The sequence below is a fragment of the Castor canadensis genome, chromosome 12 (assembly GCF_047511655.1).
Source record: "Castor canadensis chromosome 12, mCasCan1.hap1v2, whole genome shotgun sequence".
Classification (NCBI taxonomy): domain Eukaryota; kingdom Metazoa; phylum Chordata; class Mammalia; order Rodentia; family Castoridae; genus Castor; species Castor canadensis.
Window position 1 is genome coordinate 82,519,596 of NC_133397.1, and position 27,664 is coordinate 82,547,259.

The 27,664-nt window shown below is 39.3% G+C and overlaps 1 protein-coding gene across 3 annotated transcripts in view; it reads right to left on the bottom strand.

The window, feature by feature from the left end:
- Nucleotides 1-5,630: 5,630 nt before the first annotated feature.
- Nucleotides 5,631-27,664, bottom strand: part of Anapc1 (anaphase promoting complex subunit 1) — a 97,149-nt gene continuing 75,115 nt past the window's right edge. For all 3 annotated transcript variants that reach the window (XM_020167197.2, XM_074050256.1, XM_074050257.1), the window contains 6 exons: nucleotides 27,031-27,169; nucleotides 18,074-18,160; nucleotides 16,448-16,543; nucleotides 14,703-14,901; nucleotides 9,486-9,620; nucleotides 5,631-5,997 (listed from right to left, as the gene is read on the bottom strand). In XM_020167197.2, the coding sequence (XP_020022786.2) occupies nucleotides 5,882-5,997; nucleotides 9,486-9,620; nucleotides 14,703-14,901; nucleotides 16,448-16,543; nucleotides 18,074-18,160; nucleotides 27,031-27,169 (772 nt within the window). In that variant the 3' untranslated portion in view covers nucleotides 5,631-5,881. The remainder of the gene's footprint in view (nucleotides 5,998-9,485; nucleotides 9,621-14,702; nucleotides 14,902-16,447; nucleotides 16,544-18,073; nucleotides 18,161-27,030; nucleotides 27,170-27,664) is intronic.

The following is a 27,664-nucleotide window of genomic DNA, read 5'->3' on the forward strand; positions in this document are numbered from 1 at the left end:
GTTCCCAGGGCCTGGGAACAACCAGTGGGGGCATGGAGTGGGGGCTGCAGGTGCTCAGGTGAGTGTAGGTCTTGGTGGAGGCTCTGTAGGCCCCCAATAGTTCCATCCTGTGTGTTCCAGAAGCCACCTCCTGGGCTAGGGGATATGGAAAAAAGATCTGCTGTATCCGGTCTTGAAATTTCTCCATGCACATGAGTATAGTGAGGGCTCTGAGCACTTCCATGGTAAAGGAAGTATTTCTATCACAATTCTCTGATTATATGATCATACAAGATCACAACATGCAGGTCACTTTTTTCTCCCAAGGGAAACTTTTGGAAATGCTTTTCTAAAGGAGTGCTGAGGAGGAGGGAGTTTTAACATGAAGGGGGTGGGGGGAGGAAATGGAGAGGGTACCAGGGAGGTAAAGAGGATCCAAGTTTGTTACATATATTTGTATGAAGATAGCACAAAGAAATCCATAAGGGCTGGCAGTGTGGCTCAAATGGTAGGGCCTGCCTAGCAAGCATGAGGCCCTTGCCAGGTACCCCAGTACCACCAAAGATTGTTTTTTAAAAAAAAAATTTTTTAAAAAAAGAGACCCTTGAGCTGGCGGAATGGCTCAAGTGGTAGAGCACCTGCCTAACAAGCATGAGACACTAAGTTCAAACCTCAATACTACCAAATAAAGAAAAGAAAACTCATCAATCCATCAGATATTTTTAAAGGGAGGGGGGAGAACTGAGAATATAATAGAGAGGGTGGGTGAACTTGCTCAAAATATACTGTATGTATATATGGAATTTTCAAGAGATGCCCCTGTCCTAAATTTAAAAAAAAAAAAAAGCTTTTCTAGATAACTTCTCCAGGGTTTTGATCTAAATTGAAAATTTTAAGTATAAATATATGAAAAACATTGAGGTCATCCTTCTGGAAAAGGAACTGTTAACCATGTGGCTTTGGGAGGGAAAAAGATAAGATTCTGTCATTTGCTCCAAGGTTTTGTGTGTTTTGCTCCTGAAAAGAAGTGCCACAGAGCTGAGCTTTGAAAGGATGTGTTCAGGGTCTTGTCTTTCATGGAAAGAAGGGAGCCCAAAGCTCTTTGGTCTCTGAAAAGAAAAGGAGAGAGAGAGAGAGAGAGAGATTCCTGGGAACAAGGGGAACAACTGAACATGTAGAACTGAGGAAGGACATAAAAGTTGGCAAATTCATAGAAAACAACCACCCAACAAACATCATGCTCGAAGACATGCTTTCCTTGGGTTAAATTTCATTTTGTATTTGAATTTACTTGAAGTTAAGGGAGCTCTCTGGTGAAATGCCTAAGCAGCTCTGCCTGGGCAGACAGCCACACTAGAATACTCCTGCGAATGTCCTGCCACACTAGGATGTGGCAGAACCTATCTTGACCATGGGAAAAAGGGGAAGAGAGGAAAGCAGGTTACCCAAGTTTGGTAAAAAGTTTAATTCATACACAGGTTTTTTTAATTAGAGGGCCAAAAACCTCACAATTCCAAGACAAAAGCAGTGAACAAGGTCCCTCTTGGGTTTCATTGCACTTGTAGCACTGTGCTCCTTTATACAATGCACTCCATGCCGTGGTGCACAGGAGTTTGTCTTCTACTCAGCTCTGACCACACTTTTTTTCTTTTCCTGTAGCTCCTGCCCACCCCTGTCGCCCCATTCCCCACAAAGAAGTGGCTGCCTTTCCCTAGGCTCCAGGCAGCTGCCAAGCAGCAGCATCCAGCCCCCTGCTTTCCTCAGACCTTCAAGATAGAAGGGCTAGGGAGAGTGTGGACCATAGCAGCCGGACACTGGGAAGCCAAACCAGCCAAATGAATCACTTACCCATTTTCAAGTGGGTGTCAGACAACAAAGGCCCCTAACCCCTGAATATCCTGGGGAAGTAACTTAGAGGGGGTGCCCAAGGTTAACTAGAGGACCTCCAGAGTCTCAGTCTCAACAGAGACTGAGATACAGTGAGACAGGACACAATGTTTAGCAATGGCCCTGGGCCACTAAAGAAGAAGAATTTGAAAGAAGCCAAATCAACCACTGGAAGATGACAAGGTGAAGAGGAGATAGGAAGGGGGGACACAAATGAGGACAGGGAAGAGTCCCCTTGTAGACAAGGTCTCAGGAAAGCTGTACTCAGAGTCCATCCTGTACAATCTATTAGATCATCTGATGCATCTGATGAAGCCCTATCCCATGAGGAGAGATGGGGAAATCCCAGCCAGGGAACTGGTGGGAGGCCCTGAGTATACTGGTGTGTAGACCCAAGACTGAAACCAAAACAAGAATGAGGAGACAGTGCTTATGCAAGCACAAACTTCAAGAGTACAGAAATAACCCAGCTTTAAAAAATGAGAGGAAGGAGAGATGGGATCAACTCATGAGGAGGAAAGGTGGTGGGGGAGTGGGGTAAGGGTTCCAGGGTACCATCAAGGCTGGAAACAAAACAATAGAAGGTGAGGAACAGAAAAAGGGAATTAAAGAGAACACAAATACAAGCATCCTAAATGCCAAAAAAAATGCACAACAGACTTTAAAAGAGCAAAGACTAAGATGAAGAAACATTTTAAAATTTAAAAATTTTTAAATGCACAAGACTAAAATGGAGAAATTCGATGTAAATAAAGAGACACAGCTGAGATGAATTATATTATTTGTATTAATCGATGTGAACTCACTAGTGAAAAAGATCTGATTGACTCAAAGCATAAGCCAGCTCTGCACTGTGTTTGTGAGAAATTAAGAGAAGCTAAATACAAGGATTGGAAAAGGAAAGGTACATCAAACAAACATCCCCAAAATCAGAGTACAAATTGTGATCTGAATACCTCATTTTTAGAGACAAGGAAGGATACACCAAAGGGGTTGAGAGGTTCTGAGCATCCAGGCCCCTGGGAGGTGGGAGATGGCCAGGTATTACAGGTGATCAAGAAGCCTAGGCTTGATTTGATCACTGTTTAGGTTTTATGTGCACAGCTGTTTTAGAAACCTTTTGCACAGGATGTAGACTGAGGGTTTCCCATGTCATCTAGATCTGGAGGAACAGTGAGGGTGCAGCCCAACAGGTCACTTGCAATAGATCTGCTAATAACTCTGAACTTTATGATGGTAGAAATACACCCATGTTCCCAACCACTGAACCAATCTTCTTAATTTCTGAAATAAGCAATGATTACTATGCTTTTGTGGTGCTGGAGATAGAACCCAGAGCTTTACATGTAGTAGACAAGTGCTCTACAACAGACCTAGGCCTCCAGCCCTAAAATATGCTTGAAAGTGAAGCATATAAACAGAAATGAACACAGGACAAATGAAAGAAACGCAGGTGGCACTAACTAGCTTCCCGGCTCTGTACCTACGTTAGGCCCCCTAATGACAAGAACATCCACATCGTGATCTAACAAGCTTGAATTCTTAAAGCACGTGGTCTACCAACTTCAGAAGTCAGAGGCCTTAGATCCATTTATTACAGAGATAAGCCAACACACTTCTCACCAAGTACTACAGTAAAAGCTGTGGGAATTAAGACTTGGCAATTGTGTGTAGATTTTATTTAGTGTAAGTTCTTATTTTAAAATTCCAATATCACATTTAGAGTGTACTAAAGTATTTTTAGATAAAGTTTTAAAATGAGTATTATAATGTGACCAACAAAGAAAATGACACAGCCTAATTCAGTAAGCCTAATTCCAAGAAACTACACAAAGGTCTTTGCATGCACAGAGATGCACAGAGGCACTGGGGGTGTAGCTTAGCACTAGAGCACTTGTCTAGCATGTGACAGGCCCTGGTTTCAGGCCCTAGCACCACGAAGAAAGAAAGAAAAAAAAAAAAAAGATGCACAACAAAAGAAAGTTAAGGCTGGGCTCACAGTGGGGATGTAGCAGTGTGGGTTGGGAACTGTAAGTGTTGTGCTGAGGTGGTACAGCCAAGGCCTGCATCTCTGCCTGAAGTTGCCTTCACTCCTTTAGCAGACCCTCAACATTGGCACACAAATGTAATTGGTCATTGGGGGAAGAATAATCTCTTTGGGTGCATGGGCCTGTGTAATTGTACTATTTCTTGAATTATGTCTGTCTATGGATGCAAAGTTATGTTTTCTTACCTGTGTAGCAAACATTATTCATATAGCACCTGTCTTCATAGGCACGTGAGATGGATCGATTTCACTGTGCCTGGTTAATGGGCCCAAACTGGAAGCAATGTGTGCTGTTTCTGAACCAAAATACTTCACTGCCAGATGCGTTTCTCAGCTCTCCCCTTGGCCAAGGCTCTGCAGAGTCTGAATGTTCCAGATGGCAAGAGCTACACCCTAAGATTTTCTGAGGGGCACAAAGAGCTAACTTGATGATCCTAGCATGCCTCCTCAAAGGCAGACTTAACAGAATCTCCTCTTTGCTCTTACCAGATAATCAATAGGCCAACAAGGCCATTTCCATACTGCATTCTCTCCCCCTTTTAAATCTTAGTAATTGCTTTTGTTGACAACACTTTAAGGACTGTTCTCCTTCCTTTATGACTTAATAGGTATCCAAAAACGAACTGTCAGGCCATCCTGCATTCAGGGCATGCATACAATCAACAACTGAGTGAAGATAGCAACAACTGTCTGGATACTGGGCTCTTTAACTCTTGGTTCAAATGAAATTTTCATCATGTAGCATTTAAATTTTTTCTTTAATTTTTAATTAGAAGAAAGCTACTTATGAACCTGCAGGATCTTCATCCACTGATTTCACATTTCTTCCACATCCTGAATTGTGATGTTTACGTCTAAAAATCAAAACTGAAGTCAAATGTCTCCACTGAGATTTTGGCCAAAACCCATGTGGCACTTGCCTCTCCAGAAGGGACTACACTTAGCAGGTGAGCACCTAGGGGCAGTGTGTGCTCTGGATGCTCAGCATCCCCTGCTTGCCCACCTGCCCCTGGGCTCACCCCTAGATGGAAGCACAGGAAAGATGTACCTGGCTTGTGAGGGTGAAATGTGCTTCCTTCACAAATGAATGCCCAAACAAAATACTACAGACTAGGTGGCTTAAACACCAGAAGTTTATTTCTTATAGTTACGGATGCTTAAGTTGTCAAGGTGCCAGCTAACTCGGTTTCTGGTGAGGACCTCCTCCTAGCTTACATACTGTTGCCCTCTCACGATGATCTCACTTGACAGAGAAAAATCTCCCTTCCTCATCTTATAAGGTCACCAATTCTATCAAATTAGGGCCCCACCCCATGACCTCATGTAACCTTAATTATCTCTTAGAAGCCCTACCTCCAAATAATATAGGCACATTGGGGTTAAAGCTTAACATGTAATTTTAGGAGGACATAGTCCACGGCACTTCATGCCGGGCAGTTCTTCGCTAGGATATAAATCTTCAGTTTGAAGTGATCACACCATTACCGTTGACTGCCACAGGAAGTACAAGCAAACTTATCTTACACAGAACTGTGACATATTAGGAAATGCTAAATGCTCTTTTGTGGCAGCAGCAGAAAGGTAGTCTTTGTAACACAGATTCTTTTTTAAAACTTTGCCTTTTGAGCACTTTGTCTAAACCACTATAGTTCAGAGACTTAAAAATCAGCCCTCATCACTAGTTTCTGAAGTTCAGAACTAAAGCAATCATCAAGACTTTGAAAACAAACCAAAAAAGTTTATTTACAAAAGTAAATCATAATTCACTTTTATATATCCTATAATGTTAACGCTGACAGCAACAGTTCTATGGAATATTTAAAACATAGATTTTAAAATACAGTGACGTGTGTAAAGTTAGTTTCTCCTAGTTATTTATAAAACTCAGGAACATTTCTTTAGCTCTGATGTTTGGTCATGATTCTGTGCAGAAGTCAGGTTTCGGGGCAGGCTCACCATCTGACGTGGTCACATAACCATTGGCTGCGGATTTCCAAGGAGCAGGGGCGCCAGTCTCAGCAGAGCTCGCACTGGCATCTTGAGCTGTTTAAATCTGAAGAGGAGCTCAGCAAAGCTTGTGCTCCCTGTAGAAACCGAGATGGGGAAAGGTTAGGTCTCTAAATAAACTCAGGAAGCTTCAGACAGACCATGTTTAAAGGAGGCATCCTTCTCTTAGAACAACCAGAGTACCTAAACCATGTACTTCCAAATGCACTTTAAAAATTTAGATTTACCCATTTTATACTGCAGAAAGCAGTCTATAGCTGTGCGTGAAGCTAGTAATATTGTTTAATTAACATATTAAGTATACTTAGTAAATGTGTCTATCCTCAACTCCTATTTAAGTGATTTTTTAATTAGCCCTAATACTTCAATCCCTAATCTATGAACACAATTTTAATCTGACAAAAGAACAAAGGCTGAGTATGAATAAAAGAAGTTATCTAATAATTTGCCCTCTAAGAAATAAAGATTCTCACCCTTGGTCCCATAGAAATTGAATGTAATCAATTCATAGGGAGTGCAGCCCGCACATCTGAGGTTTTGGAAGTTGCCCAGATGATTCTGTTGTACAGTCATGGTCTACAGCCACAGCACCAAAGGGAAGCATGCAAGTATTACCTAAACTTCCTTTTTGCCTCCATCCTACCAGTCCCTATAATATCATAGGTCATACTTTCCTGTTTCTCTGTATGCCTAATAATTTTTTATTATATGACAAATGGTGAGTTTCCTTTTTTTTGAGACGGTCTTGCTAGGTAGCCCAAGCAGGCCTTAAACTTACGATCCTCCTGCCTCAGCCTTCTAAATGCTGGCATTACAACTGTGCACCACACCTGGTCAAGTTTTACCTTCTTGAGTGCTGGATATTTTTGTACTTTGGTATTACTGAGCTTCATTCTGGGACATAGTTAAATTACATGAAAACCAATTTGTGCTTTTAAGATTCTATTTCCCACGACTGAGGGAAGACCCTGCTAAAGACTCCATCTAAGGCCCCTTGAACTATGAAGCTGTGGAAATAGGCACTATTCCCAGCTGCGTGCAAACAATGGACTCTGTGCTCTCTAAACCATTTGGGCAGCTCTTCCCCTAGGTAATTCCTTACTGGACTGTTGACCAGTAAGTATTCTCCTGATACTTGAGGAGGACCCTCTGCAGAGGGCTGCCACTCTCTGTACCTAACTCTTTATTCTGGTACCCATCTTGTAAGCTCCAGCTCTACAGGTCTCCCTGTGCTCACAGCCTAGATTCTCTCTTCCTCTCTCAGGGAAGCATCTGTGGCCACAATCACAGGGCTCATACCATCTGTTTCTCACCTCTCAGAGTCCACTGTTCTTCAGTGCCTGATGTACAGTATCACAAAACCCACTGGTTCCTATGTATTGTCCAGTATTTTTGGTTTTAGGAAGTAGAGGAAATTAGGCCCCTGCTATTTCATCCTGGCTTGAAAAGGGAAATTTTTAACGTTGATTTTTAGTAGTTTAACTCTTATGAGACCAGGTGTAGTTTTCTTTGTATTTATTCTTAGGGATCACTGTGGGTTGACAGCCACCAACCATTTTTTTCAAAATTACTAGCCTGTCATTTCAAATCACTTCAATTTTGTCTCCTCTTATTCTGTGACCACAAGTACATGAGTATTTGATTTTTTTTTTCACTGTGTTCCACCCCTTTTTCTCTCTGAGCTTCAGTTTGTTTGGTTTCTTTCTACTCACCTGTCTTCTAGTTAACTTCCCTGCTGGCTAATAAACTAATTAATCCATGTACTGAATCTATAATTTCAGTTTTTATATTTTTCAGTTCTAGGATTTCCATTTAACTCTTTTTTATTGATCCTGAGTTTCTGGTGAAATTCTTTCTCTCCCAATATTTATTTTCTTAGGGATATTAGTCATAGTTATTTTAAGTCCCAGTCTGATAACTCCAATATCTGGATCACATATAGGCCTATTTCTGTTGTCACAGACAACACACTGTCTCACACTTTTTGATTCAAAACTAAACACTGCTTAAAATCACAGAGGCTCCAAATATGAGTTCTTTATCCTAAAGAGGTTAACTTTTCTTCTTCTATCAGGCAGGTAAAATGTAAGCAGAACTTCTCAGTTCTGCTCTGGGCTAACTGAAGGTCTGGTCTGCTTCATTTTGCCTCTACACATAGGGCTTGGTCTGCTGTTAAGTCACCTGAATGACTAGGATGCTTCAGCCACTTTGTTCTGCCAAGCCTTAAACTCCACCCTTTGTCTCTTTGGCACTAATTTGGCTGCTGCAACAATGTGTGTTCACATTTTTAAACTTTGAGTTTCTGTTAAATCTGCTGAAGTCTTCTCCTGTGTATACACAGGTGAGATGTGGCAAATGTCTCAAGAGAAGAGCACATCCAGGATTTTGAGCTACAATTCCTATTGTTTCCTCCTACCTGGGATTTTGCTCCTAAGGTGTAGGTCCCTGGGCAATCACACACCCAAGCTCTGGCTCCTCAGTCTAAGAGCAGCACTGCGTTTTGCTTGCTGTGCTGTGGACTGGCAAAGTCTTGCAGGGAGTAAGGGTGAATGCAGAGTTCTCCTTAGTGCTCCCATCTCTCAGGGGTGCTGCCCTCAAGCAAGTCCTGCCAGCATGGCTGCCACCGATCCCTTTAAACAGCTATTATGTGTATTTTGTCTAGCTGTCATATTTGCTTTTGTGGGAGAGTATGTCCAATATAAGCAATGCTACCATGGCCATAACTAGATGTCTCTTTACAATATCATTTTATCTGACGTTTTCAAAATAGCGGTAAGTTAGTAATGACATTCAACTTTAAGTGATCAGTGGGACAATTTACACCCTTCTCAAGAATAGTTTTTCACCCTCAATTAAGGGAGAGCAATTTGAAAGTGATATTTTATAAATAAGTAAGGCTACTTAGAATTTATGATATTTTATTATTCATTTTATTAGATAAACTTTGTTTCCATATTCTGCAAAATACAGTCAGGAGCTAACACGATTTTTAATATTCCATATACTGGAAAATGTAAACACATATAAAATTAGGTACTTATTAAGTTTAAGGCTTTATAATAAAAATTAAGATAATGATTAAAATGATTAGGAAATTTTAAAATTTTCAACAAAAAAATCAATTACTAGAAAGGAATAATTTGAACATTTAGTTTATAGTCTGGTATTGGCTGCTCTGTAAAAGAATTCATCCTCTTGTAAATATAAATAGGAGCATGGCATATGTAAAGATGGTTTTGTTCTCCAGAAATAGTTCTCAGCAATAACAATGGCCTTGCTACTCAGAAGGCAGAGATCAGGAGGATCACAGTTCCAAGCCAGCCCAAGCAAATAGTTCTCGAGATCTTATCTTGAAAAACCCTATCACAAAAAACTGGGTTGGTGGAGTAGCTCAAGGTGAAGGCCCTAAATTCAAATCCCAATGCCAGAAGAAAAAAAAAAATAACGATGAAGCATGAATGAAGGTGAAAGTCAAACTAAAGAAACTCACTAGAAATTCTTCGTGCCAAGGAATCAAACTGGGATGGTAATAGAGATGCTAAATAGGACTAACATAGGCAATTACCTTCTAGCCCCATAGGCGGCAGGTGCCGTGGAGCTGGGACGGAGTGGTAGGCAAGGAAGCAGGCCAGCATGGTCAGCTGCGACTCCTCAACAGGCTGCCCACTGAGATAAGCACGCACACACACGCCACCCCCAGCTGTAAGGTAAGAGAAGCACAAGAGGAGGTGAGTCAACAGCAACAAAACTGAGAAGCACAGAAATGCCTTCAAGAGTATACTGAGCACTTGACATAAATAAGTAGCACTTTCCTGGGTACTCAAGCTTGTCATCACAGAGTTCAAAGGGCCACAGGGGAGAGGCTTTGCAGAATGACACAAATGAGTACATAAAAACAAATTGGGGGGTATGTGTATTAAGGTCATTGGGTGGTTCCCCCAAACACCTGTGATCCCATCTTCCCTCCATTATACAACATCTGAAGGGACTGCCTTCAGCTCCAGGACCAGATTATGGAGAGTTTCAGCCAGAGGTTCTTAGACTTCCCTGGGGTGCTTGTTAAAACACAGCCAGGAGGCCCCATCCCAGAGTTCCTGATTTGTATGTATGGGGTGAGGCCAGAAAACTACATTTCTACCAAGTTCCAGGTACTGTTGCAGCTTCAGGAACCACACTGAGAAGCACTGGTCTAGGGCAATCCCAGCAATCCCGTCATCCCCAACCAGAGTCAGCTCAGGATGGGTGGACCTAGGTTGTGAGTGAGTGCAATTCATTCTCTGCCACAATGGGGGAGGAGGGGAATGAGATGCAGCTCAGGCCAAAGAAAAGAGATACACAATGCTGTGTTTGCTTCTGGAAAGGCAATTTCCACAATCTTATGATAACGCTTCTAGAACAGCTTGTTCTTCCTCTGACCATCATGTGAAGATTGAGGTAAGGAACTATTACAGCCATTTTATTAACATGAAGGGGGGAAGGAGCACTAAGAGAATAAAGCCACGGCACAGACTGGAACCTCAGAAACAGGAGTCAAAGCCACTGCAGTAGGGGGTTCTTTAAGCTGCCATGCCAGTGTACTTAACATTGTGAGTTTATTTCTGTTGCTACTGTTTAAGCCAGGTTAAATCAGGCCTTCTGTCACTTGTAGACACAGACATTTGGAACAAAAAATCAGAGAGAGAGAGAGAGAGCAAGAGAGATCAAGATGGTAAGGAAGAGGCCAGGCACAGTAGCTCATGACTGTAATCACAGGTACTCAGGAGGCAGACAACAGGAAAATTAGGTTCAAAGACAGCTGGGGCAAAAAGTTATCAAGATCACATCTTAATAAACAAGCCAGGCATATGATGGTTCACACCTACAACCCCAGCTAAAGTGGAGGGCAAAATAGCAAGAACCTATCAAAAATAACTAAAGCAAAAAAGGTTTGAGGGTGTGGCTCAGTGGTTAAGAGCCTGCCTAGCAAGCACAATACCTTGAGTTCAAACTCCAGTACTAGAAAAAAAAAACTGGGTTATAATACATATATACATGGAAATATCACAATGAAATTCCTTGTATAGCCATCTTAAACAAACAAACGACCTCTTTTTAAAATAGGAGAACAGGAAGGTAAAACAGGTCCTGTCTAGGAGGCTGACACCAGTGGAAGGAGGGAGGATATAAGGAAAGGATGTAGGAAGGTGAGCATGGAAGAAATATTATATACTCATTTATGGAGACCTGTTGAAACTACTCCAGGAATGGGGTAAGAGAAGATAAAGGAGAATGGAAGGGGTGAATTCAATTATGATATATTGTAAGAACTTTCATAAATGTCTCAATGTACCCCCAGCATGACAATAATAATAAAGAATAACATAAATGCTAGTAATATCAAAGAGGGGGGGTAAGGGATGGTTCTTTCAATTATCTAGAGACGTTAGAAAGGTGATGAAAAAGAATAAAAAGCAAGAAAACTACTTAGTAGCCAGGTATGGTGGTACACATCTCTAATCCCAGCACTCAGGAGGCTGAGGCTGGAGGATTGTGAGTTTGAGGTCAGCCTGGGTTACATAGGGAGATAATGTCTAAAAAGAAAACAATCAAACGAATATCAAAAGGAAAAAAGAAAACTATTTAGGAGGCTCTAACAGTGGTATAGGGAGGTCATAATAGTTTTTCTCTAGATAGAACTAGTAATATGTGGATGGATTCAAGAGATATTCAGGAGGTAGACTGAAAGACTAGCAACGGATTGGCTCCTGCAGGAGAGGAGAAGGATGAAGGAAAAATGAATCCCAGATGGGTACAGGAAGGAATGACAGTGAAATAGTAACGAATATCAAGGAAGAATGTCAGAGAAGTTTAGAAAGGAAAAGAGCTGGGAAAGTGTGCTGTCATCGAAGATGAAGGGGCCCATTTCAAGAACAAAGAAGCACCTTCTCTTAGGACACCACCCCCAACTCTGGGGGCTCTACTTTATACTTTTCTATCTCAATGAACTCTCTTGCTTTACACTTAAAAACAACAACAACAACAACAACAAAAAAAAAAAAAAAAAAACAAAGAAGCAGTTAGAGCCTTGTAGTATGCTGGGTGCAGTGGTTCCCACCTGTAATTCAAGCAACTCGGTAGGCAGAGATCAGGAGGAACACAGTTCAAAACCAGCCAAGGCAAAAAACTCTCAAGGTCCCATTTCAACCAATAAAAGCTATATGTACATGGTGATGCACATCTGTCATCCCAGCTACACAGGAAGCATAAATAGGAGGATTAATGAATCAGACCAACCTAGGCATAAACATGAGACCCTATTTAAGAACACATAAAGCAAAAAAGGTTGGAGGTGTGGCTCAAATAGTAGAGTGCCTGCTCCTGGTAAGCTCCAAGGCCCTGTGTTCAAACTCCAGTACCCTCCCCGCAACACACACACAAAAAACCTTGTATTGTAGAGATCAAATGAGATGAAACTGTAAGGATGCCACTGAACACAGCAATGAGGATGTCAGTCCTCATTGGGAGGTAGGATTGTTGGGTTTGGGGAGGCAGCAGAGGACGAGAGATTAAAGGAGGCAAAGGAGACTTCTTTGATTGTGACTGGTCTGTACTGTCTCTTCAGTGACTTTCTCATGCCTACCAGTTTTTGTAATTCACTAATTTTCTCCACTGTTTTTGATTTATTTGCCTGCTTCAGGTTTATTTTGTTTTTGTCTTTCTAGTTTCTTAAGGTAAGCACTTACACTATTAATTGGAGACATTTCCTCTTTTATTATTGCAAGCAATCAGTGCTGTAAATTTCCTTCTCAATGGTGATTTAGCAAGAAGACTTACACTACCTGATTTTAAAAATGGACTTCAAATATACAGCAATTAAGACAGTGTGGCACTGTGACAAGGACAAATAGATCAAAGGAACAGAACTGACTTCAGAAACAGACTCACACTTCTACAGTCAGCTAACAGTCAACAAAGGTCCTAAAGCAATTCAGTAAGAAACAAGTATCTCCCACCAATGACCCTGGAACAACTGTGTATCTAAATTTTGAAAAATGAACTTCAATTGCTACCTCACCCCACTGAGGAGATACACAAAAACCATCTACACAGTATGATACACCTGATGAATTTTCAAATGTGGTGGATGCAACAGGGCATGAGCAGTGGCTAAGGCCCACCTTTGCCTTTGTGGTTTGTACTGAGGCAATGTGAACAGCATTTTCTGACGCAGATATGCAGACTTTCCAGCTTCCACCCAAAGCTGGCTGCTAGTGCTGTGAAAGTGGTGACCATATATTTAAGTTTTTAAAAGGCGATAGTGCTTCAAAAGAAATGAAACACCCAGTTTTGGTAAATCAGAGTGGAAAGTTAAATCTGAGGGAAGCTCAGAATAATGATGGAACCCATCAAATGCCCTAAAATGCAGTTCTAGGGAAAGCTCCTGTCACTGGCAAAGTTTCAACACACTTTATGACATTTGCAAATCAGTCTGCTAAGATTTAAAGACACTTCTCATCTATAGCACAGGTCCACTTAAGTGTTCAAATGCTACACTGAATAAAAAGAAAACATCACTACCTAAGAAATAACATATATTTCCCTCAAATGAGAATAAAATAATTACTAATAAGAGGAAAGGATAGATTGGATGTAACTACTAAATATTAACATTGAGAGTATGAAATTGCTGCTTCCCTCATATATTCTTCACTATCTGATTTATAATTTACTAGTTTTCAAAACTTATTTCCTAGTAATACAGCTAGATAGCTTTTAGCTATCATATATACAGGTTCAATTATTCAAGCAAGAACTGTTACTACTGGGCTGAAGGAGAGGCTCAGGTAGTAGAGAACCTACTTAGTAAGCATGAGGCACTGAGTTCAAACCCCAGTACTGCCCAAAAAAGAAAAAAAGAATAGTTACTACCGAGATTACTGGGGTTGTATTTAAAGCAGGTTGCATTTGAGTGAACTGAAAAGATCAAGGAGCTGACTACTGAAAATCAATTTCACATATAAAGAAGGCCCCATTGTTTGCTTCACATGAGGCAATCAGTCAGAATCACTTCAACAAGTTATGAATAACTTTACAATTTCCTTGTAATCACAAGTCAGTACTTTCACTGGCAGAAAGTCACTGTTACAGGTTCTTGCTGACTGCTCAGAGTTAGTAAAACAAGCACTCACTTGATAAGCACCTATCAGATTCTTACTGTATGTGAAGGAGGCAGGCTCAAAATAGGGAATAAAATGGATGCTGGCCTCAGATAGATGACAGATCACATGCCTGAGAAACAGAAGACACTGGAAAGATGACATGGTTCAATGAGGGGTGGATAAGACAAGGCCCTAGTGTCAAGTGGTATTTAAAATGCTTTCTCTATTCTCTGCAAGGTTTAGCAAGCAAGGTAAATGTGTTTTCTAAAGAAGCTGAAGGAGATAATCAGCGTCTAATGTCTAACTCAGTTCAGGGGATTGGACTCAGGACTACCACTTGAGCCATGCCCCCAGTCCTTGTACATTTTTAGTTTGTTTTTCAGATAAGGTCTCTCATTTTTGCCTTGGGTAGTCTCAAACCATGACCCTCCTATCTCCACATCCCAAGTAGCTGGGACCACAAGCATTTGCTACCAAGCCTAGCTTGCTTTTGAGATGGGGTCTCATGAACTTTTGCCCAGGCTGGCCTCCAACCACAATCTTCCTATCTCTACTTCCTGAGTAGCTGGGATTATAGCTATAAGCTACCATGCCCAGTAAGTCAAGTGATCATAAAAGTTTAAGCACAGTGCTATCAACATCACCTCGCAGCCACTGGTCCAGAGTATTATCAATAGTGCACTTCACCACTGGCAGGAACTCGGAGTTCATAAACAGCCCTCGCTTAGGGTGGTTCTGCACTCGCTCCTGATGGCTTCGGGAGCTGAAAAACTCTAACACCAACTTTATTTGCCAAAGTTCAGATGTCTCAGACATTTCTCTTTTTCCAAGTCTTCTTATAGCCTATAACGGGGAAAAAGAAGAGCACTTCATTTAATAAAAGGGTGAGGTATTCTAATCACCTCTTGCCCAGTGTTGTACAGCAGAGTATTTTTTAAGTGTGGCTCATAAGATGCATAAAGGGTAGTGGAAGATCTAGTCTGCTATGACACCATCTGCCCCACTGGTGTGGGCACACAGCTTCTAAGTGAAAGTAAGGAAGACCAATGAGCTCATTTTCAGCTCAACAGCTCCAAATAATGAAAATCCAGTGAATGTATAGTCAGTTACCTCAGGGAAACGCAGGTCAGGTACAATGACACAGCAGAGCTCAGGCCAGGAATCCCAAGGGAGAAGGCAAACACAATACTACTGATCATATTGCTCAAGATCTACCTGCAAAGTCACCATGGCTGCAACCAAAGAGGATGTTTCTCCATGGAGACTGCCAGAGACTATGGATGGATGAAGATTCCCAGAGGAAAAGAAGGGAACAGTCTCAGCCACCACCAAAAAAGCAGTGACTTGGCTGTTGTGCCAAGAGGACTGTGAGCAGTGCCAGCATGAATACCACAGATTCATACTTTCCAGCTGAGAAAGGGTGGATTCCAGACAACAGCAACATTTTGGGCCTACTTGTTTCTACTGGAACATGACTACTCAGCACACTGTAACTTTCAGGTTTGGGAGGAGTTAGCTCCTGCCTAAATGTATTTCCCAACTAGGCTTCTTAGGAGATTATTTTTAGTATTAGAGATCACTTTTGTGCTTCAGACAGTGCCAAATGCCAATCTGTGAACTCTTTATATCATACTCACTTGAAGAGTTGTTTAAAACTACTGATTCTGGATCTTATTCCAGAAATTTTGATTCAGCAGATGTGGTATGGGTTATGAGGATCTGTATTTTCAGTATTTCCCAAGTCACTTCAGTCAGGTCAGAAAACAACTGGCTTAGCTTAACTGCCAATCTGAGTCTGACAGATAGAACACTGTTAAAAAGTATAAATATTCTAACAACCTGAAGTGAGTAAGTCAGTCAGATCCTTTAGAAAAGCCATTAAGCACTATTTTCTACCTTACCCCAGTCAGGCTCCTAAAACAGCAGTAACAAGAAAACTTTAAAATGAACTCCAACTCTCTAATTCACTACATACTGATGCTGTCACTTTCTACAGGCTTATTCAGGAACATATGACTTCATGTTCCCGCCACCAAAAGTGCTCACCTGATGCTCATTTGCAGTCTTTTCCATGAAGGGGCTTTGCCAGGAAGAAAGTAGCTATAAGGAAGTTAGGCATGAGGAAGGGAGTGCTCTTTCTCCCTTAGAAAAGGGAGGAGGGCAGAGAGGAGAGTGGGAAACCTTAGAGGAAGGCAGCCCATAAAGGGCACTTCTACCAGCACCAAGCCCAAGCTTTCAACTGGGATGGGGTTTCCCTTTTAAAACTTCTAAAACCAAATGAATCGAAAGTAAGGACACATGGGAACCTTACTATACTGTTCAGTAGGTAACCTGAAATACAGAGTAAATTTCATCAGAATTAGTGAGATCTTGGTTTTTGGAACCATACCTGATCCATTGCTATATATGCAGGCAACATCTCCGGGGTCTCCTGAGTGACACATTCATAGAGTACTGAAGAAAAGAGATCCAGAATTTCCTGTTTCTGTGGAAAACCAGAAGTGTTTTGCAGCACAAAGTATATTCCAAAATTAACTCAAAAAAACAATTGCAGCCAGAAGCATGGCTCTAGTACTAGAATACCTGCCTTGTAAGCACAGGACCTGAATTCAAACCCTAGTACCACCAAAAAAATCAAACAAACAAAAACATCAAGAAACAATTGTAGGGAGGTGGACAGAGGAGAATGATGGAGGGGCTGAATTCAACTATGGCATATTTGATATACTGTAAGAACTTTTGTAATGGCACAATGTACACCCAGCACAATAAAAAAATAATAAATAGATGAAAAAAAGAAAGAACTGCATAACAACTACTATGGCCCATTCTCTACAGTGAATTTTGTAATCTTTCTAAACAATCATAGCACAGAACTCATCATGTAGCACACACTTGCAATCCTAGCACTCAGGAGGCTGAGGCAGGTCAAGGCCAGCTTTAGCTACACAATGAGACCCTGTCTCCAAAACACACACACACACACACACACACACACACACACACACACACACACACACACACACATTACACATCAATAAAAAATAATCAAAATTAAGTGACAGGACATCACAGAGGTAAGTCTTGAGTCAGCCTGGGAAGAGCCGGATTCAGAAAAGCAACACAGCATCAACAAAGATGCAGGAGAGAACGATGCCAAATACAAGTTTGGGGTGGGAGCAGATTGAAGTCCAACTATGGGGAAGGGCAGGCACATGTTTTACCAGACATCTGGCCTCAAGTGCACACCTTAGCCCTCACTAGTCATGTGACCCTGGGCATGTGACATCTCTGAGTGGCAGTTTCCTCATCTGTAAACCCAGCATAATAAAGTACCTTCCCTCAGGGTCAGAATTAAATGAAAAAATTGTATCAAGCACTCAGCAGCATGTGCAGCACATAGTGAAGACTAAGCAAATAAGAGAAGGGAAGATTATTACACCCAAACCTCAAAATAGGGGGATACAGTAGGCTCATTATAACCCCATTTTTAGAAACAAAGAAAACTGTATCTTAGGGAGGCTGAGAAACTTTCACAAGGCGACACACACTTGTAGATATCAGGCTTCAATCCTGAATCACCTAATTCCTATACATACTCTGTCTGCACAGCAGATTAAAACAAGGCCCACTAGGTACCCTCAGTGTTCTGAAGAGAATAGTCATATCATCAACAGAAGAAGGGGTGTAATATATAGAGGAATAAAACTAATAAAATTATATAAAAACAAGAAAAGTGGTAAACACTAAAAACATAAATCAATTCAAGAATGGACACAAGAAGCTATCACCCATCAAAACTAATGTCTCAAAAATTATATGTTGTTTCTCCTATTAAGGTAGGAAGTTACTGAGTTTAATAGTTTATATTGTGGCAATCTGTATTTGCCAAGCAAAAATCATCTAATATACCTGAGGAATGTCATCAAAGACAGAAAAGAGTGCTGAAGAGTTTGTGTGGTTCACAGAAATAATAAATTCTAGTCTTGGGGCTAGCAACCCATATAATACTTACCTGGCCCATATTCACAGTTGGTTTGCAAAAATATTCGGCAAATGACAGAAGTGCTGGATCAGAAGTGAATGCTGAAATTGTTTCTGGCTAAAAAAGAAAAGCAAACCAATATAAGTGAGATAATCAAAGACTACTTCCTTTCTGCTCAAACTGTAATACACACAGTTATAAGAACTCCCTTTTCACACAATGTTCCCACAAAAACTCAAGATGGTACAAACTTGCTAGAGCTTCATCACCCTGTTCTGCTAATAACTTACAAAAAACTTTTTGTGCTAGCTAATATGACCTATTTATTTACCAAACTTCCAATAATAAACAGGTCTTCTTTCTGATATGACTCAACCAAATAAGGCTTTCCTTTCCCTTCTCCTTCAATGTCTAACTAAAAAGTCTGCTAGAAAATGTAATTGTTACTGGAAAAGTTAAGGGAAAAAAAGTATCACTCAAATAAGCAAGTCACAAAAGGACAAATACCATAGACTCCAAATACATAGGTGTTTAGAGTAAGCAAAATCATAGAAGCAGAAAGCAGAATTCCAGTTACTGGGAAGCTAGGAGAGAGGACATGGGAAGTTATGGTCTAATTGGTACAGTTTTAGGTTTACAAGTTGAAATTGTTCTAGAGATGGATGATGGAGATGGGTACACAGCAATATCAATGTACTTTAGATCACTGAACTGAAGTGTCTTACCACTTAAAGATGGCTAAGACTAAATTTTATGTCATATGTATTGTGTCACAATAAAAAATTGGGGAAAAAACCAGGTATCACTCAAGGTTCAAGACTGAAAATGGAACATGAAGGTTATTACTATTTCCTATTAAAGTTCACATTTTATTTCTAAAATACCAGCATGTAGGAAATTGAGATATCTTTTAATTTTTATACATTTTCCTCTTCAAACTCAAATGTAAACTTATTTATTTTCCTCACAAATTAGTCTTTCAAAGAAGCTCTAATTTTAAGAAGACGCTAACTCTACAAAAAATCCCTCAAAAGTGTTTCACAAGCTGGGCACTTGTGGCTCACACTTGCAATCCTAGTTACTCAGGAGACAGAGATCAGGGAGATGGTGGTTCAAAGCCAGTCCAGGCAACAAAAGCAAGACTCTGTATAAAAAATACCTAGCACAGGGCTGGTGGAATGGCTTAAGTGGTAGAGCACCTGCCTAGCAGGCATGAGGGGCTGAGTTCAAGTCCCAGTATGGCCAATAAAGAAACAACAACACAAAAAAGGGCTGGTAGAATGGCTCAAGTGGTAGAATGTCTGCCTAGCAAACAGGCCCTTGTACTAATACCACATAAAAAAAATAATAAGTATTTCACAAACATCAGGGAAAGATGGTAGATAAGAAGTGTCCTATGAGTAAGATTATGAATGAGAAGATGAGGGTAACAAAGAACAGACTTTATTTGGAAGATAGAAAGAGAAGAAAAGCATCAAGAATCAGGAAAAACATGAAATGACAGCTGAAAAGCACAGAGAAACCAAAAGATTATACAGAGAAAGTAGGAAACAGACTACAGCACTAACTTGTCCCCCCAACTCTGGGCCAAAGCCATAGCCATGGCCATAGTAGGCTTACTGGCAGCAGACTGGCAGTCCTAGCCATAGGATAAGCCTGCAGTATACAAACCTAAAATCCAGTGTAGGGATTCACTATGACAATGACTCTCTGTGTGGCAGGCCAACACTGGAGAAATCATTTTGCAGCTCCCTGTATCACGGAGAACTATAGTCAGGCACCATCTTGAGAGGGGCCTATACTATAAGATTGAGCTACTATAGGCACCTGAAAATAAGGAATAACCTCAAGCTAGGAAGCCTGGGGGACACCTTCCCAGCATCTGGGTGAGGGACAGTCAAGAGAAGCAGTAATGGAGATGGGACAGACATGGGCCTGCTGAGAAGTTTAGGCATCAGGGACCTTGGCTGTGGAGGGGGTTGTGATCAGTGGCCCTACCCTCTGTGATGAATAGCGAGTCCAATACCTGTGGATAATTGTAGAAACTAAGAGTTCTTACCTGAGCCAGATTACTTGGCCTCCAAAATTGCCTTCCAACTGCAGGTGGTTTGGTGCTGGGCAGGACAGAGATCTCTGAGCTCACTTCCAGCAGATAACTCAATTTTCCTAGTGTCCTCCCTCCCACAGAGTCGTTTATAATTGGATCTGAAAGGGCTGAGTTAGGCAGAATGCCAGGTTCCCTTGGTTCTCCCAATCTAGTGCAGATCTCAGTGCTCTGTTTACTTCTTCCACTCTCTCACTCTCCAAGGATTCCCCTACACTTAGACATTTGCCATCCCTGGAGGTGGGAGAGGCTCTGGAGCAACTGAGAACCTGCCCAGCCCACAGGCTGCAAAGCTTGTTGGGGCCAACAGCAACCCCAGGTATGTAAAGGGAAGCCTCTAAAGTGAACAAAGCCCTGATGCTGACAACTGACCCCTCACTGGCCCAGTATCTGATCTGAGAGATCAGATACAGCACCAGCATGAAGAGTACTGATGCTGTTAGGTCTGTTTATTTTCTCCTCTCTGAGTGGTACTGGTGACTAAGTCCTCAAAGAAGGCTGCTCACTAAGAGAAGAGAAAACACCCCAAATAAAACCAGAATAGATATCCATTCCAACAGATGTACAAATCGCAACTAAGAAACACAAGAAATATAAAAAAAGCAAAACAATGACTCCTCCCAAAGTTCACAACTATTTAATAACTGAATACAAGACACTGAGATGGTTGAAATAGACAAACAATTCAAGAATCTAGTTTTTAAAATGACCAATGACCTCAAAGAAGATTCAAATAAAGGAATGAAATAAAGAAATCAATTGAAGAGCTGAATTTTAAAAAGTCAACAACTTGGATGAGAAATTCAACAACTTGAATGAGAAATACAGCAGAGATAAGAGATTCTGAAAAGAAAACAAACAACATAAAAAACCTAAACAGAATCCTAAAAATGAAAAGGGCAATAAGTCAAATAAGTCAATGAAAAGCATGACCAACAGACTAGACCACAAGGAAGAAAAAATACTGGGGATTGAATACAATCAATCAGATAGCAATAGACAAAAAGATAAAAGAAAAAAGCAATCATGACAATAACATTGAAGACCACTAGGACATAGTTAAGAGGCCAAACCTACAAATGTGTGGTATAGAAGAAGAGACACATACTAAAGGCACAGAAAACTTATTTAATGAAATCACAGCAGAAAATTTCCCATTTCTAAGGAAACAGATATCTAAGTACAGAGGCATTTAGAATACCAAATAGAAATGACCAGAAAGAGCCTCTCCACATCATACTACAATTAAAATGCCTAGAGTATAGAAAAAAAAAAAAACAACACAAATACTGAAAGCTGTGAGAAAGAAGTAGAAAATTACTGACATGGAAAAACTAATTAGGGTAACAATAGATCTCTCAGCAGAAACCCTAAAGACCAGGAGCGCATGGACTAATGTGTTTCAAGCCCTGAAACAAGAACTGCCAATCAACATTACTGTACCTAGCAAAGTTATCCTTTAATACTGAAGGAGAAATACAAACTTTCCATGATTAATATGAACTGAATTAATTCATGACAACTAAGCTAGAATTGAAGACGATACGGAAAATACTACACACACAAGAAAAAAAGAAGTTATAGTCAAGCATGAGAGCTCAGAAAAGACTGAATTTCACTGAAAGAAAAAACAAATGAGAAGTAGGAAAGAATCAAGCAATATTAACTCAGTAAACCAGCAAACCTCTAAGATGAAGAAGGGAAAGTTAATAAGTATCTCTCAGTAATAATCCTAAAAGTAAATGTCGTAACTTTTCACTTAAAAGAGACTGCCTGAATGGATTAAAAAAAAACAAGAAAAAATTCACCTTACTGGCAAAGACACAGACTGAAATTAGAAGGATAGATAATGACATTCTAAGCAAACAGAATCCAAAAGCAAGCAAGAGTAGCTACAATCATATATGACATAACAGAAATTAATGAGAAAAGATAAAGAAGGTCACTATATATTAATAACATGGGAACAGTCCATCAAGAAGTCAAAATAATTGTAAGCATATATGTAACAAATGTTGTTATATCCAATTTTCTAAATTAAACACTATCAGAGATGAAGACAGATTAGTTCAGATATAATAACAGTAAATGATATAATAACAGTAAATGAATATTCCACTCAAGAGCTGCAAAAAACCGCTCTTGTTTCTCAGCAGCCCATAAAACCTTCTCCAAAACAGATCACATTTTAGGCCATAAAGCAAGTCTTAAGAAAAAAAATGCGTATTATCAGATCACAGTGGAATAAAATTAGAAAGCAACAAAACAGCAACGGAAAATATACTAAAACATGGAGACTGAAAAATATACTTTTGAACAGTGGATCATTGAAAAAATCAAGGAGGAAATTTAAAAATGGAGACTCAAAGAACAATACAAAGGATCAATAAAACAAAGACTTGGATCCTTGGTAAGATAAGCAGAATGACAAATCCTGAGCCAAACTAACAAACAGAGAGAGAGAGAGAGAGAGAGAGAGAGAGAGAGAAAGAGATTAATAAAATTAGAGATGAAAAAGGGAATATCACAATAGATGCCACTGAAATTCAGAGGATCATTATGGAATGTCTTAAAAACTTGTATTAAAATAAACTTGAAAATCTAGAAGAAATGGACACACTGCTAGATACATATGACCTACCAAAACTGAACCAAAAGTATATTAAAAAACTAAACAGATCTACAACAAACAGTAAGTGTGAAGTAAAGAATCTCCTAAGAAAGAAAAGCCCAGGACCAAACAGATTAACTGCTAAATTCTATAAGACCTTTAAAGAAGAACTAAAATCAAGGTTCCTCAAACCATTTCATAAAACAGAAAGAGATGAAATGCTTTCAGACTCATTCTATGAAGCCAGTACTACCCTGATACCAAAACCAGATAAGGATACACCAAAAAAAAAAAAAAAAGAGAAAACTATAGATTACTTTCCATGATGAACATAGACATAAAAATCCTCAATAAAATACTTGCAAACTGAAATCAACAACTCAATAAGAAGATCATACATTGTGACCACATTGGTTTGACTGCAAGGATGAAGGAAGGTTCAACATACATAAATCAGTAAGTAAATATAGCACATTAACAGAATCAAGGACAAAAATCACATCATTGTTTTAATGCATGCAGTAAATGTAACAAAATCCAACATTTCCTTCATGATAAAAGCCCTGAAGAAACTTGGAATAAAACAGTCATACCTCAACATAATAAAGGCTATATATGACAAAACTAAAGCCAACATTATACTAAATGAGGAAAAACTGAAATTGAAATCATTTGTTCTAAAACCAGGAATAACACAAAGGGTGTCCACACTCTCCACTTTTACACAATACAGTGCTTTAATCCTTAGCAAGAGCAATAAGGGAAAAAAGAAAAAACAAAAGGGATACAAATAGGAAGGGAAGAAGTTAAATTATCTCTAATGCAGAAGATTATGATCCTATACTTAAAAGACCCTAACAACTCTACCAGAAAACTCTTATACCTGATAAACATGTTTGGCAAAGTAGCAGGATACAAATTAACATACAAAAAAATCAGTAGATTTTCTATATACCAGAAACAAACTTGCGAGAAAGAAATGAAGGAAACAATCCCATTCACAAGAGACTAAAAAAAACCCACACTAAACCTAGGAATAAACTAAGAAAGCCAAAGACCTCTACAATGAAAACTATTAAAACACTAAAGAAAGAAATTAAAGAAGACACTAGGAGATGGAAAGACCTCCCAAACTCATGGACTGACAAAATTAATTTTGTGAAAATGGCTGTATTACCAAAAGCCTACTACAGATTCAATGCAGTTGCCATCACTATTCCAATGACATTCTACACAGAAATAAAAGGATCAGACCTAAAGTTCATATGGAAGAATAAAAGACCATGAATAGCCAAACAATCCTGAGCATAAAGAACAGCAATGCTGATGAAGGTATCACAATTCCAGATTTCAAATTATACTACAGAGGAATAGTAACAAAAAACAGCATGGTATTGGCACAAAAACAGATGCAAACCGTAATGGAATAGAATAAAGGACCCAGAAATAAACCCACATCTGTAGTCAGCTGTTGGGAAGAAAAGACAGCCTCTTCAACAAATAGTGCTGGGAAAACTGGATATCCACACGTAGAAGACTAAAACTACAACCCTATCTCTCACCCTGTACAAAATCAAATCAAAATGGATGAAAGACCTTAATGTAACACTTGAAACTACTAGATGAACTACTAGGGGGAACACTTGAAGTATAGGCGTAGACAAGGACTTCCTGAATAGGACTATAATATCCCAGGAAAAAAAACAGTAAGAATTGACAAATGGGATTCTCTCAAAAGGCTTCTGCACAACAAAGAAAACAATTACCAGAGTGAAGAGACAGCCCACAGAATGGGAGAAAATCTTTACCAGCTATTTATCTGACAGAGGACCAATATCCAGAATATATAAAGAAACTCAAAAATTAAAACCCCAAAGAACAAATAATCCAATCAATGAATGGGCAAATGAACTGGACAGTTCTTAAAAGAAGTATAAATGACCAATAAATACTTAAAAAAATGTTCAATATCCTTAGCCATCAGGGAAATACATATTAAAACTACACTGAGATTCCATCTTACCCCAGTCAGAATAGCTATCATCAAGAATATAAAGCACAACAAACACTGGCAAAGATGGGGAGGAAAGTACTCTTCTTACTATTGGTAGAAATACAAATTAGTAAGCCACTATGGAAATCAGCGTGGAGTTCCCCAAAAACAGTAAAATGAAACTACCATATGATCCTGCTATGCCACTCCTGAATATATACCCAAAGGAGTCTAAGTCAGCACACAATAATAGACACACCAGCATGTTTACTATAGCACTATTCACAATAGTTATAGAAATTAGCCTAAATGTCCATCAACAGATGAATGGACAAAGAAGATGTAGTAGGCCAAAGGCAGTGGCTCACACCTGTAATCCCATTACTCAGAAGATTAAGGTTCAAGACCAACCTGGACAAAAAGTTCCACAAAAAGCTGGGTATGGCGACACGCAGCTGTCATCCCAATATGTAGGATGATAGTGGTCTAGGTTGGCCCAGACAAAAAAACATGAGACCCTATCTGAAAAGTTACTAAAAAAAGAAGAAGTTATAGTGTGTGTATGTGTGTATATATATATATATACATATATACACATGTATATGGTAAAAAGAAGAAATATGGTACATATAATTATTCAGACATGAAGCAAAAAATTGTCATTTCCAGGAAAATGAATGGAACTGGAGATCACATGTTAAGCAAAATAAGACCCAGAAAGACAAAATACCACATTTCCTCTGGGATATGAAATCTATATTTTTTAAAAAGAAAGAAAATGTGGAAGGGGGTCTATTTGGGACAAGGAAAGAACCAGAAAGAGAGATGGGGGCAGCAAAAGAATATAATCTGGGCATGGATATGATCAAAGTACATTATATACATGCATGAAAATATCATCATAAAACCCATTATTTTGCATAAAAAGAAAATGTGGGCAGGGCATGGTGGTGCATATTACAATCCCAGCTACTCCAGAGGTGGACATAAGAGGATCATTGTTTTAAGTCCAGCCAGGGCAAAAGTTAGTAAGACCTTATCTCAAAAAACCAAATCAGGTATGGTGGTCCATACCTATAAGTCCAGAATTCAGGAGGCAGAGGTAGCAAGATCACAAGCTCAAACCAGCCCACACAGAGTTAGTTAGAGGCCCTATCTGAAAAACAAACTAAATAAAAAGGACTGGGTTGAATCCTAGCATTGCAAAACTAATAGACAGACAGACAGACAGACAAATGATAGACAGAAAGAACAATAGCCAGTTCTTTTAAAAAAAAAAAGAAAAAAATATTTCATACACAACTTTGTAAGGCTGCTAAACAAAATTCGCTGAGATCAATCCCGGGAATCACCAGGATTTAAATCCTGGTAACTATTATAAAGGCTCAATGTTAAGTTACTTATCTAAAGTGAAATGTGAGTTGAATTAAAATAAACTGTTATCTCCTTACTTGAAGAATAGAGAATGCAAGTCAGTCCTCAGGCTGTCACTTAGCAGGTCTATCTGCCACACCTCTGCTGTATGTACTTAGGGTCCTGACTACTTTAGACTCGGTATCTTCAGCAGAGACACAATTGCTCCCGAAATTCCTAAAATCTGGTGTTAAATTAAAAACTATTACTGCTACATTATGTAATATAGTTCTAGTGTTGGAAACTTGAGTTCTATAATGTAGAAAAAGATATGTACTAACTCCTCACAGGAGTGAGGCTGTTTAATCCACTATTTTATTTTAACTATTTCTTCATTTCAAATACTATTGTATTGGCAGTCAAGTACTGTGCCAATAATAAGGCAAACTAATAAAGAAAACTAAATATGCCATCATTCTATCATCAGTATAATTTAAGAAACAAATAGTAGCTTAAAAATAAAATTAATAAAGCTGGTAGTGGTGGCACATGCCTGTAATCCCTGCACTTGGAAGGGGGAAGCAAGAGGATTGACAGTTATGTCTCAAAAAGAAAGAAAGTAATTACTAAGAGCTAACTTGCAAAAATCTCTATTTTGATACGAATTAAATATTGACTGATTTGAGAATAGGTAAAACTATTAAACCAAAAACTTTTTATAGCATGAAAATACTGTGAGTGTCCTTGCCATTAAATGTAAATCGTACTTACAGTATTGGCAGATTGTCCTATTTTATTATGGCTGTCACATAAAACAACAAAGGGACCCAAGGTCATTCAGGCTTTATTTATAATTTGAAGCAAAGGAAGCTAGTGGGATTTGGACTATTTCCTCTTTTCCTTCAGTTTTTACCAATCAATACTACCTTGAAAGCCCGCGCTTCAGAGTTCCTATTGGCAACAGTCTGGGCCAACAAACTTTGCCACCCCATTGGATCTTCTTTGTAAGAGAGTTGGCCAGCCCTGAGTTTGACATATAAAACCCCATCCTTGGAGAGAATGGACCTGAAATAAAAAAGAATCAACTTAATATGAGATGTCCATTGACCATTCTTCGCTAGAAACTTAATGTTTTCCCAAGCTATGTTTATAGGATATAAAGTCTACCATTGTCCATTGATTATTTACTGTGTCTAAAATTAAATCAGTCTATACAAGAAAGTCTAAAATAAAAAATAAATTAAATAAAAAAGAAAGCTAAAAAATAAACTTCTGCTTTAGCCTGGTGTCTAAACATGACACTTGTTAATTAAGAAGGAATTCTGGCTATTTGCTCAAGTGCAAGCTTCAAAGGTAATATTTTATCTAACACTCCTTATATGCCCTATGTCCCCTAGCACTATGCATGGAACACTGGAGTCACTAAAGATCTACTAATTGCTTTGCAGTAGAAAAAACATAATGCAAATCTAAAGTCAGAACAACACAGAAATCAGCCATTAGAGAGCAGAAAAATACAAATTGTGACCTAACTGTAAAAATTTTTACACGCTTGTTAAA